This window comes from Perca flavescens, chromosome 11, assembly GCF_004354835.1.
Source record: "Perca flavescens isolate YP-PL-M2 chromosome 11, PFLA_1.0, whole genome shotgun sequence".
Taxonomy (NCBI): domain Eukaryota; kingdom Metazoa; phylum Chordata; class Actinopteri; order Perciformes; family Percidae; genus Perca; species Perca flavescens.
In genome coordinates this window covers 12,018,549-12,032,267 of record NC_041341.1, presented here as the reverse complement: position 1 = coordinate 12,032,267, position 13,719 = coordinate 12,018,549, and the positions used below count along the sequence as shown (strand labels likewise).

Sequence of the window (13,719 nt, the reverse complement as noted above, 5' to 3'; positions counted from 1 at the left end):
TTTGGCACTTTTTATGTTATTGCTGTGTTTCCTTGGCAATCATATCAGAGTATAAGTATATCTAATATTCCTATTTACCATCTGAGCGAAATACTTCTGTTTTCCAGTCACAAAGATGATGACAGCGTGGGTTATGTAAAATAATATATTTAATTGTGAAATGTCATTACACATCGCAAATATATTCCTACCTTATTTAATGTTGAATCAGCTAAACAAACGGATCAAGGGTTTCTCTCTAGACTGGCAGGTGGCCGATCAGATGCTGTGGTGAGATTTTGTGGATTTCCCCCACACGGAAGTGAAAGTCAAGCGGCACCGACAAAGAAGATAGCAAAAACTCCACTTGAAAACCCCAAGCTGTTGTTCACTTTTGAATATGTTTATTTCCTCTGCTAGGAGCCCTGTCAGCTGACTTCACAGTTCATCAGCTTTCAGTACTATTTGTTTTTAAACATCCCTCAGTTCTTTTCCATCTTTAAACCATATCAAAATTCTAAATCATATGAAGGTGGCTGTGGAGAGCACCAGAAATGTTTAGGGTTCAAAGAATATTGTTGGTATTATTATTTTAATTTAAAATATGTGTTAATTTATTACCTTTCAATGTGTGTGAATGTCTGTCTTGCATGAGACACAGGGTCTCCGTTGTCAGTGGGGACATGACGAGGAGGGTTTAGCCGCCTCAAACAGGGTAAAACTCTTTTGTACCCTTCTGTTAAATAAAGCCACAGCTTTGCAGTAAAAGACAGGAATAGACTGGCAAGAGTTGGGAAACACCTTCCTCCCACAGACTATGTTATCAGTCACTTAACATCATGGAGACACCTATAGATAGTAGTTTTTAGGTCTACAAACTTTTCTCAGATGCACTAATAATCTCATTGGTTAAATTAAAACTCAGTTGTTTAGTAAAGAAAGAAACTTTAAGAAAAATACAAAACTATAAGTGGTAATAACTTGAATTCATTCATTACATCAAGGACATGAACTAATTACCTTAGTAAGACAGCAATAAGCTAATATAGTTCAACTTGGCAAGTCTAGATTCATTTTAAATTTTAGATTTATCAGAGTAATGTACAAGGACTGCAACTAACAATTATTTCCATTACTAATTATCTGTTAAAATAATTAATTTGTAAGAATCACTTCATAAATTAAATCAATTAAATGTAAGTATTATAATTAATATGACGTAATTTTAAACTAAGCATCTTTCCTTTTTATCTGCCTTCTCTTTCAAAGTATTTTTAGGTTGTCATCTCTTAATGTTAAGCACTTTGAACTGTATTTGTTGTATGAAATAGTAATATTCTTAATTTTTATTATTATCTCCACCAATGGGATTATTTTAATGTCTTTGAGTCTGAAGTGTTTGTAAAGCTAAACTAACTCTTGCCTGGTTAGCACAATATGTAGTAGCCAGATGACACCTCTCTTTATTGATACAAATTGTATCCTATACACTTTTTTTAAACAAGATCAATGTTATATATGAGAATATTTAAACAAAAAATATTTCGATTTGAATATTTTGAGTATTTGTGGCAGATTTTGTCACCTATGGACATAGCCTTTATTTATGTGAGGGGGTATTTTATTCCCTTTTTCCAAGTGCAGGAAAGAGAAAGTCTCTTATGCACTTTTTTTGGAGATCGTTATTGTTTATATTGTCAGTGAACTGAAAGCATGGTACAGTGTAGCCCAAAAAACTTGGGTTAGAGGTTGAGTTGGCTTAACCATGGTGAAAAGCAGATCATTTCCGTGGTTAAAAGTGTTAAAAATAAAGGTGTGGTTAAATGTGATGTGGTCTCATTACTCATGAGACATATTGAAGCTTATCAGCACCACCTCACAGTATTTTTGGAACACTTCTGGCGCAAAAATAGACTGTACGTGTGAATGCTGTTAAAAGTGAGGAGGTTTTGATGAGCTTGCTTCTCAAATTTGTGCCACAGGCTCCAGACTTTCGTGACGCTTTTCCCAGAAAGTTAAAACCACGTTTTCTTCTTCTCGAAGCTCTCTTACTTGAAAAGCTCTCTTCTCAAGGGCTGTACTGTAATCTGAAAGGTGTCTATCTCAGGAACAAGTCCTCTGTAATTCCTGTCTGTCAGTTGATTTCTTTTTCTCTGACGTTCTCATGTAACGGCTGAGTAAGTCAGTCATAGCTGAAGTGCTCTCACCCTTCTGGTCTGGCTGGCACCGTGTGCCCGTGTTCGCCACAGGGTTGAGAAACTACAATTCAATTAAACAAACCTCTAATGGTGCTGTGTTAACATTCCTGTGGATATTAAAAAAAACGTATTTAGTGTATGAGGGCAAAGACTATTTTTCTATTATCATGAACTTGTTTAGAGCTTTTTCTATTGTACATGTTTATCTGCAAGAAGAGATTGTAGTCAGTGTTGCTGAATAAGGGGAGGTACACTTTGCTAACTGTGCTAATGTGTTTGATTTTCTCCACAAATGTTACTTCACAGTGTTCAGACTGAATATGATAATACAAATTTACACCTCGCTTTATTCATGTGAATTTGGATGTTTTTGTGGTCCATGTTTTTCACCGCAAACAGCCAATATTAGCTTTAGCTGTTTATTAGCTAGCAAAACCAGACTTGGACTGACCTCAAAACTTAACATTCCTGTTCTTTATTATGTTTCTCAAGCTTTTCTCCTTTTTGTGTCATATCTGTACGTTGTAAGTGGAGGTCTTCAGCTTTGGAAAATTGCATTCTTTTTCATCACTTTTTGTGACGCTGTCTGCGTATCAACCCCCGCAAGTGTAGCAATAATCTTGCTCGCTAGCGAGCATTGTGTATAATGAGCCTTTTTCACAGTCACACGTGTTACTAGCAACGTTAGCAATGGCTTTGTTCTGCTGTAGTAAGTTGTTTAAAATCGCATACTAAATACTCAATCTGTATGTACTGCATACTGCGTACTGAATTAATGATTAAGTATGCTGTTCACACTGGTGTAAACTCAAGCAATATGTCTTCTCTGCATCACGACTGTTTTGATCATGATGTTACGGGACCCGCCGAAACATTGAGTGAAAATTGTTTATTACAAATGTGAATTAACATTACCTCTTCCACTCAATTTAATATTTTCCAGTATTATTTTAATGCAAATTTAAATGATTAAACATTTAAGTGTTAAATATGTTTTCCACCGTACATTATATATGTGAGCTCCTGTGCTTTTCCTCTTAACTGTACCTTAATATCTTAACTTCCCATCATTCATTACTATTATATCCAACGGTTCATTCCTTAAACCATTTGCCTCACAGTCAGCAATTGTCTGATGAACCGCAATGCATTTTGGAGCTGTTGAGTATGTCCAGTAAGCTCACATCTCGTACTCTATTACTTTTGCTAATCTAGAAAACATCTGGGATTTTCTAATGTACATGAAATCCAAATACTATGCAGTTGGAATGCACCACATACTCAATTTTACATCATACTTAGTATAAATAGTATGTGAATAATATGCGGTTTTGAACACAGCCTCAGTGAGCCATGACAGTATAATAGTGAGCCATCATACACAACACCAGCCCCCTGAAACCGAAGCAGCTAAATGGAATTCAGCCATCATTTATTTTATCATTTACCTGCACCTGTTTGTCCAAGTGTCAAAATGTCTTCAGTAAAAAAGGCCTATACGCACCCTATGACTTGCAACAATTAACTGCAACAAATTATGACATCAGCCAAGCAGAAGTTCATGTTTGTTTGTACTTGTACCTCTACATAGCAAGGTTGTATGAAAATGCAACAATGATTTTCTTTCTTGCTCACCAGTAGGCATACATCACTTTTTCTTAATTTTTCCCCCTCGCAAATCACTACAGAGCTGTTGGGGCAAATTTCACCTTAATTTGCTATTGATGTAAAAACTCATCACCTTTCGGTAAAGGTCAATCCCATGCTGCCAGCTATTCCACAATGCCTTGACAAGCTTAAAGTCTCATAGAACCTGAATAGGGTCCACAGTGAACTTGCTTCGGTTCACATCCTCTTGCATTTTGTCATGTGATCAACCTGCCTAAAGTTTGCTTCACGTTCAGTCTGAACACACCTTTAAGAATTTATGGGTAGGTTTTTTTCTACAAGACTAAAATTGCCTCAAATCCAGCAGTTGTATCCAATAGGAAAGAAATGTAAAATATCAACAATGTCCATGTTTATCAGTTTATTCCTACCCATATTTCTAATGTGCTTTAATACAGATTCAATTCTGCTACAGAAACAAATAAAGTGCCACCTTTTCAGAAACCAAAGCCAAGTAAAAGGCTGTTTTTTTGCTTTTCAATGTTATGCCCTTTTGCTCAAGTCAATGGTAGTTATATTAAACCAAAATAAAAAGACGATGTAAAGTGTTTGACCATTGCTGCTGTTTCACTGTGTGTCCTGCTGGCAGATGAAGAGTTTAATTCCAAAAGACGGTCCAAAGCGGTCATGTACAACTGTGCTATTCGTGAAATATTGATTTAGCGCAGTCAAATAGTGTTTCAAAAGTACCTACCTTTTAGTGTGCAATACTAAGGCATTGCTTTAAACTGATGAATTAGAATGAGTTATATGTACAGGATGTGCCCATCCCAAACATAATACCCATTTAAGCAAAATGAAAAAAAAAAAACTTAAGATTCAAATGAAATTGGCTGAAATGCTTTTGTACAAACAAGTTTTACTTTCATGTCATTCATGCTTTTTGTTAATGTTGTTCCTTTTTATTAAAACATGTCTTTTGGAGTGGGTCTCTTCAGACGTTTGTGCTACAGGGCCGTGGGACTCAACTGAGCTTTAGGAAATGAAACCCAAAACAAAAGCATGAAAAACTAGCCTGTCATATCTACAGAATCTGGGAAACTGTGGCCAAGTGAGACATGTTGACTGTTTGTTATGTGTAATGTAAAAGTGAGCAATAAAAGCCCTACTCAAGCTTTCATGTGTGCTCTTAAATGTTCCAGAACAGGGAAGCTGGGGAGATCCAGCTGGAGACACAGTATATACTGTATACTTTAGTATATTTTAGGATGAGACATCATTAAGGGGCACTGGTGGAAAGGGACAGTTGTTTGGTGTTATGTAGATAATAATTATAAGACAGATATTTTTTGACTTTCAATCAAACATTTTGCTATAGCATGTTTTGGAAATTCAGAATCACAAATAAATGAAAACTACCTATACAGTATAGTATCAACTGTTTCATTATTATCAAATTGTGTTATGATTGATAATGAATTTTTGGATCAACTTGTAGGAATTTGTAACATGTAACACATTTATTTTGATTTGTAAGACTTTGCAAAAGATGTATGTTTCCTAAGTGAAGATTTTGGTCAAACATATTTGTTTTTTTCAGACCAATGTCCAGAGTCAGACAATTTACTGAACAGAAAAGTAATTCATGACAAACAGGCTTTACGCAGCAATTTAGGCATTCATTGAATTTATAACAACATTGTGCGTCAGGTTCAAACATGTATTATCTGACACAACATCCTTTGTGAATAAATCCAACTCTACTGGCTCTAACCTCAGTCAGGACTCTTTAAGATCATATTGTAGCGGCATAGTTGGAAATATAAATTAATTCTTTATTGTGGGGCAAAATGTATATTTTAATGAACAAATGTCTCAATGGATTGAGAACTCCAGCACAGTAAGAATTTAAAAGAAGCAAAACTAGTTTGCATATCTGTTTGCTCAAACTGACAGCCATTCAAGAAGTTAAGTAAACTGATGCAACATTGACAGATCATGACACTGACGGCACAACTTAACTAACTTTCCCAAAACAAAATGACAAAAAGTAATACTATAGACGGGAAGGAAATGAGACGAATAAGGCTTTTTTTTTTTTAAACAAATTAATTAAATTGTTCAACTGATGACATAAGACGTAAAAGTAAGGTACAGATATTGAAGCGTTACGGACAAGCGTGCAGGCAACATCAACAAGCTACAAATGGCCATTTTATTTCATTGAGAAAAAACACAATATCAACCAATCCTCGGTCCTGTTGTTGATTAATTATCATCCATGCAAGCATTAAAACTGTCAGTATTGTAGAAGGGAGAAGTCCAGGTTGATGACAGGATATGCTGCTTGCTATTTTTCCGACAGATTAAAGGATGTGTGCTTCGTTGGGTTGGGGGCGGAGCTCTTAAAAGCAGGTAGCAGTGTGATTGGCCAAATGCTGCTAAGCAGAGCTTTGGCGAGGCTGAAGCTACATAGCCCATTAGCCGCTCTTTCTCCTGGATTGTTCCTGGGGTGGCAGCAGGTTTTGGGCTTTACAAGGAAAGTGAGGCGTTGACATGGCAACGAGACCAACTGTCTCTTTTCATCGTTGTGTCCACACTTCTTCCCTGCTCACATGGACTCAAACTCATCAATGCGCTGCTTGGTGTTGCCCTGGCGGATCTGGCGCAGGGTTTTGTACTTGTCTCTGCCTGCCCTGACGTTCTCGGCGTGCAGCATGTCGTTCTGTGTTTTCTTGGTGTCATCCCGGGCCTCGGCCAACTCTGAACTCAGAGCCTGGACAGAGGCAAGAGACAGAGAGAGGGGTGATGAGAGATGAGCAATAAGATCAGTGGTGTATAATTTGCTAGAAAAAAGCTCGGTCAGCTTGGTTCCTGTTTTCGGCAACAACTTCTTGTTGTTGATGGTTGTCATTTTTGCATTCATTAAGGCCGCGTTCACACTGCCTGCGTCAGCCGTCCGACGATCCGGCAAAAACGCAGGTCTTTCCATTCATTTTGAATAGGTGTAGTGCGTTTAGGCTGTGGCGGGGGTTTGCTGCAGGGGGGATACTCAAAAGAACGCAGCGGGCCTGCGGCGAAATGTTGAGACCGACTCAACTTTTGGAGAAACGCAACCAAACATCACGCTGCAGTGGCCAATGATGTAAGCGGAGAACACACTTGTCTGTGTGTTTTGAGGCGGTGTGAGAATCCCGTACAGTTAACAGGAAACATCACTGCCTTTATAGCTGCCACGAGAAAGTTTTAAAACACTATGAGGGTAAAAAACGAAATGCAAGCAGTGAACTGCCCAGGACTTAGGGTTAATAGTGTAATAGCTGAATGTTTCCTGCAACAACAAAGCACTCGCTATGTTTCGTTCGTCCCTTTTCTTTCTCTCTCTTCCTGTGAAATAAGCTGCCTTTAAGTGCGGTCGGAAACATCAAAATCTATAAACAACTTAGGGAAAACAGTAATTGTGAAATATAAAATCTCCTTGTGGTTTGTTGGGGAGTTTAAGAACACAACAAGATGTCACACTAATGGGCCGTGTCATTAACACCCCCCCCCCATGCCGCCGCACCACCAAATCGCCGGATCACTTTTCTTGGTGTGAATGCCCACTTATCTTAGTGTTTATAAACCTTTTTTTTTTTTTTTTTTTTTTTGAATACTTTTTTTTTTTTAATGAATACTGTTAAAGCTCTACCTGTAGTTGTTTCTTGACACGTTCGTTCTTCTGCGCCTCAGTGATGCGTTCCTCCTCACTGCGGTGGCTGGTGACGCCATCGCTGAGGAGCTCGGCACTCGCCTCCTCGTTCGTTTCATCCTCCTCATCGTTTTCTGGCGCCGGCGGAGATGTCATGGCTGTCTTTAGCTCCTCCCTGGTCTTCTCCAGGTCGTCTTGTGCTGACAAAGCCTGTAAAGAACACACGTGCATACTTATGAAACAGACACTGACCGTTTACAGACATTAAAACAGAAAGATATGGACTGATGCACACATTTAACGCTAACCACTAAAGGCATATACACACTCACACACACACACACACACACACACACACACACACACACACACACACACACACACACACACAAATACAGAAGTTATGTTACTTTGAGTTGCCATTCTGATGCTTCATCTTCTTTTTTCCTCTTGGCTTCCTCAAGCAGAGCTATTTTGGCAGTGAACTCCGCTAACTCAGCAGCCTGTCGACATAACACATGCCGGTAAAAAGTTATCAAATTGAACTCAGTGTCTAACCAACAGTCCGAAAAACCAAAAGTTATTTTCGATTTACAATAATACAAAACAGATAGAATTAGCATCTTGTCATATTTGAGAAATTGGTAGTTCTGCTTGATAAACGATGTCTTCTTTCATGATTTATTATGTGTACAGACCACTGTATTAATATCAGTTAACCCTGGACTATTCATACAATACAATATATCACTGCTTGTTATAATTTTAATGTACTGTATGTATAGTAATACATTTAAAGCAAAGTGTAAAATGGTTTTGGAGGTATAAAAACAAGAACACCATATGTTAAATAAGAAGTAAAAAAGAATAAATACATGGAATTAAAAGGAAAGATGGATTTAATTGATGGATCTCAAGGTTTGTTGTTGCCACCTGATTTCAAGTGTCACTTTCACCTGGATAAAAGCACTAAACTAAAGGAGTAAATGTTGGCATATGGAACCAGAGGCTGTGACTGATGTGTGAGTGCAGGTACCAGTTGCTCCTGGTTCTTCATCTGGTCGGCAGCCTGCTGAGCCAGCGCTGCCTTGGCTTCCTCCGCCGCCTGCCTCTCCCTCTCCAGCCGCTCTGCCTCCTCCTTTGCCCGCTTCCTCTCCTGCTCAAGCTCCAGCGCCTTCCTAGTCTGCTCCTCCAGCTCTGCACGCATACACATGTAAATGTAAGAGTTACAGACCATCTTAGAACGTGTGGGACTGTGTGATCGGTGAGGACAAAGGACATTACAAAGTTGGTATCCCAACGTTTCACAAGAGTTTTACATATGACCTCCTAGGACTCCTCACATCCTCACTCTCAAGGTCTGACACTAAACAGAAGTACACGAGCACATGCTTGATGTTGGTCCAGTCGTACCTTTCTGAGCTCTCTGTGTCTGGCCTTCGATCTGCCTCAGCCTCTCCATCAGCTCGTCCTTCTCTCGCTCTATCCGCTCCTTCTCCTTCTCCGCATGCTCGCGCTTCTTCTTCTCGTTCTCCAGCTGCGCTCTGTCCAAAAAACCCAGAATACAACCGTCACACCTAGCGCCCCTATCTGTTGATCGTTTGAAGTTATACACCATGAAAATAGTCTACAAGGAAATCCAAAGAATGTTTGTGTTGAGTCTGGTCTTATCGAGACTTTTTCTCAGTGCCGCGTTAGCTGTTATGATTTATTATCTGTGCATGTAAACCTGCCGATATGAAGGATTAGTTTTTGTGACATCATTTCAGGTAGTTTATGGGCAGTCCTTGCTTACAATAAATATAACATCTTCACTTGATTCAAATACAAACATCAGATCCTCTTTTCCCACACTAATCCATAGATATGGGACAACTTTGTAGTCTGCCTGTCGTGTTCAGTTCTCTTTGGATGTACGGATTGGTGTGCATATGCAAACATGTTTTTGTGAAGCACTATATAGCATTTATAAAAAATGTATTACATTGTTTTACTTCTTGCTACCAACAGTAGAATGAGCTATGTTGTGTTTGCAACAGGAGCTCCTGCAGATGAAGAACAGCAGCTTGATTCTTTCAACGCAGCACTGCCCCCTATTGATTACAAAGCTTTATCAATAAATGGCCACTTCCAACATGAGCTAATGTGTGTTCATTCAGAACGCCATGCAGTAGCCTACACACTGGGTGTGTACAGGGTTAGAAGAAATACACTTGGTGTGAACTGACCCATACCCCAACCAGCACTCTTCCATTTACTGTAAGATATTCAGGAAGCAGAAAACACTACATGAAGTGATTTAATTAACCAGTAAATGAGAGATAATGTACATACATATTCTGCTTAATGTAGTTTCCTCTCATTTACATTCCCTGTAGAAAATGCAAAGGGCAAAGAAGAATCACAAATTCCCAGTTGTTGTGCAACTTATTTTTACATGAATACAGGCTCATACTGAACTGTAGGTCTCTAAGCAATTAAAACCAAGTGAATTAAGACTGACTAGATAAGTATGTTTTGCATGTAAGGCTAAATTATAAACTGACTAACAGCTAGCTCAGAGTTAACAGATTCATCGAACCGCATGGCAGTCGAATGAAAGTAAGTTTACTATACTTTTAAAATTTTAGCGTGCCAGTATGTTGTTAAATCAATTAAGAATCGACAAAAAAAGCACATTAGAATACTGGAAACACAGGAGAATCAGAACTTCCAGCAGGAACAAAAATGGAAGATGGTGCTTCCGGACCAACCTATAGTCCTGAAAAAGGCAAAGCAGAGTGTATTGTACCTCTCCATCTGTTTGTGGTGCTTCTCCTCTCTGGCCTGAGCCTTCATCTGCTGCACCTCGATGGTGTCGGGCTTCCTCCTCCTCATGTACAACTCATGGTTTCCCATACATAGCGCCAGGATGCGCTTGTTGATCCGCAACCGAGGGGCGTAGAACACAAAGTCCTGGGGAAGACACAAAGGATGGAAATGACAGTGTTAACACATATTTCAAAAAGATATAGACCAATCACACATCATTCCAACACTTACTGGAGCTTTCTTGTCGATGGGCTTGATGACAAACTTCTTGTCGTTGAAGGAAATGTTTCTGATCTCACTCCAGGGGAAGCCGATCTTTGGCGACAACCTGAGTGGAGAGATTTTTTGAATTAAAGATTAAGGTAGATGAAGATGAATCATTTACTTCCAAGCTCATTCACTTATAAACATGTCCATGCTTTGAAAGTTTCAAAAACCAAAAAACTATTTTTTAAATGTTGGATGTCTGAATGAAGCCTTTGAGGAGTATTTTGTTTTCTGTGCTCAGGTTGTTCGTCAGCTGTGCTGTTCAACGCCAAAAGAGGGCGCTGTTGTCAAACCAATGCAATCCATGGTCCTCAAAAGTGCGGAGAAAGTCACACTTCATATTCCTTAAACTAGCTATAATAAAGCTACAGCAGTCCCCTTTTAATGCATTAAATCCCAGATAATACAGTGATATTTATGTCAATAGCAGATTCATATTTTCTTTTATACGGAAAAGTGCCCTTGATGTGTGTGACATACCATTAAAGACAAAGGGGATAAAAAGTTCTTTGATGGTGATGTTGCCACTTCATACAATTTTACAAGAGATGTATTCCTCCAATTAAAGTCTATTGCAATCAAATTGTTTCTTAACTGCAATGGTGGATCAACTGTAGTAGGGAATCTTCCTAAAATAAACTGAAAGTGGGTGTTGTGGTTTAATTTTCTTCCTCTTTATTTTAAGTTTTCAGTTTTGTTGAGGTGCTGATTACATCCACTAAGCCCAAGAGTTTGGTCTCACAATGCTTTAAAATCAAGCAATGTCTACAGGTGACCCGTCATTGCGTGTTCCATATGTCAGCGTGATTATTTTCATTTTGTGACATTTTAATTACTTTAATTATTAGCTCAGTTGGTAGAGCAGGCGCATGTATTTAGAGGTTTAGTCCTTGACGCAGTGGTGTGGGGTTCGACTCTGACCTCGGCCCTTTGCTGCATGTCATTCCCCCCTCTCTCTCCCCTTTCATATCTTCATCTGTCCTGTCAAATAAAGGCCTAAAATGCCCAGAAAATAATCTGAAAAAAAAATAATGTGTGGCACAATGAAGAGTTTTTGTTACTGCTAATCATCTTGGGACCCCTCATCTTTGTCTCGTGACCAAGGTTGGGTGTGTGAGTTAGTTACTTGTCTTCGTGCTCATAGATGTTGAGTCCCAGGGCATCGACCCCCAGCCACAGTTCTGTGCCTTTCTTGTTTTTAATTTCAAAGTAGTTGACACCGTACATCTCCAAGTCCTGAGCTATCTTCAGATACTCCATCATTGCATCCTCCCCCACACACACACACACACACACACACACACACACACACACACACAATACAGAAGTGAATATAGGTGTCAATGTCTTTAAAAATCATAAACCTCAAACTTGGATTATACAGTGATTTCTCTTCTTTCTGTCAGCCCCCAACAACACTCACTTACCTGAGCATGCTTCTGTGCTCCTCATGCCAGGTCTGTATTCTGTCCTCCCATTGTTCCTTTGTCAGCTTGTGTTGCTCCAGAACTCTACAGGGGACACATGCACACACAAGAAAAATATGTAATGAAAAGAAGAAGAAAAAAGAACTGCGATACTACAGAATGTTCTCTCTGTTGGCCAGTAGCTAGTCTGCTGAACTTCATCATGATCAGGCTGAGAGTTACAGATTTAACTACCATGCTAACAATGTTGCCCAGGATAATGGCAGGATCACCATGCAGGTAATTCTGTGGTAACACAGTCATCTATGAAACATCACAACATGATGACCAGGCCACACAAATGCCTTGCATCCGCTACAATCAGTTTGTGTGTGTGTGTGTGTGTGTGTGTGTGTGTGTGTGTGTGTGTGTGTGTGTGTGTGTGTGTGTGTGAAATGGTGAATGAGAGGCAAACTTTAAAGCCCTTTGTCAGCTAGGGCAGAAAAGTGCTTTATAAGTGCAGTCCATTTACCATTTATGTAAATCAATGCAGTTTTCAAACTTTAAGGGAATAAATTATCTTAATTCAGATCCTCACAAGTATTGTATAGTGTGTATGCACCGTACCGTTGTGGCAGTAGCCGGTCGGAGGCCAGGTAGCCGGGCTTGTGATTGTCTTTGTTGTAATCTCCGTACTTGGCCTGGACAGCGTAGGAGGCCACAAGCACGGCTGTCTCTGGGGGACAGTAGTTCTCATCATTCAGAATGGCCTCCTTCACCTGCAGGAAGGACACACGCACGCACGCACGACGCACGCACGCACGCACGCACGCACGCACGCACGCACGCACCCACACGGCCAGTAATAGCCTGTAGTTAGTATACAGAACCCAAGGGAGAGATGATTGAGGTGCTTAGGCAATCTTTCCTGCGTAGATAAACCTTAGAGAGATTATAAAAAGCAGCAGTTACATATGTCAATATGTCGAACCGGAGTGAAATATTTATATTTCAACAACTAATGGACATCATGAAATTTGCTAGAGACATTAATAGAAAGTCTGGGAATCCCCAGGCTTTACAACTAGCAGGTATGGAATTTTACTTTTTCAGCACAGCAGCATAAAGCTGGTTATTGTTGTGTTATTGATGCTATACAGATACAATACCCGAGTTTCTGCACTGATACCAAGAAGATACTTCCGTAGACACCTTACTTTGACAAATCTATGCAAAAATATACTGTTTTCTACAGAGCCCCTAAGGGAACATGAGCAAAAAAAAAATCTAAAGTTTAGTTTCATGTGCTCACGTGAAACTTTCATGTGCGCACGCAAAACCTTTCATGTGCGCACATGAAAGTTTCACGTGAGCACATGAAAGTGTGCAAAACCTTTGTGTGAGCACATGAAAGCCGTATATTGATGTAGCCTGGGCCATGACAGTGACAGCTAGGAGAAATGACTACAGTACAGGAGTTAGTTGCACTATATTTTAATCTAGGTCTTCATTATAAGGACATTGCTGCTTTGCTTGCAAGTCGTCACCATTAAATTGTTTTGATACGACATTTATAGTGGATTTTAAAGTCTTGTAATCTGTTCCGGAGCAAGGGATACAACGATTTGGATCGGGCAATTACTTTCATTTATGAAAAGTTACAAACATCTGGCCAACTCCACGGATATAGATGGATGTACACAAAATGCAAGGAGAAAGGATTAAACATAAAGAAAGAGGATGTTAGATTAATTCTACG

The 13,719-nt window shown here is 39.3% G+C and overlaps 1 protein-coding gene across 2 annotated transcripts in view; it reads right to left on the bottom strand.

The window, feature by feature from the left end:
• Positions 1-5,443: 5,443 nt before the first annotated feature.
• LOC114563792 (radixin) overlaps positions 5,444-13,719 on the bottom strand; it is a 42,599-nt gene continuing 34,323 nt past the window's right edge. For both annotated transcript variants that reach the window (XM_028590664.1, XM_028590665.1), the window contains exons 6-15: positions 12,588-12,739; positions 11,982-12,065; positions 11,681-11,827; positions 10,519-10,615; positions 10,268-10,431; positions 8,890-9,020; positions 8,513-8,673; positions 7,887-7,979; positions 7,477-7,686; positions 5,444-6,561 (exon numbers count right to left, since the gene is read on the bottom strand). In XM_028590664.1, coding sequence (XP_028446465.1) covers positions 6,397-6,561; positions 7,477-7,686; positions 7,887-7,979; positions 8,513-8,673; positions 8,890-9,020; positions 10,268-10,431; positions 10,519-10,615; positions 11,681-11,827; positions 11,982-12,065; positions 12,588-12,739 — 1,404 coding nt within the window. In that variant the 3' untranslated portion in view covers positions 5,444-6,396. The remainder of the gene's footprint in view (positions 6,562-7,476; positions 7,687-7,886; positions 7,980-8,512; positions 8,674-8,889; positions 9,021-10,267; positions 10,432-10,518; positions 10,616-11,680; positions 11,828-11,981; positions 12,066-12,587; positions 12,740-13,719) is intronic.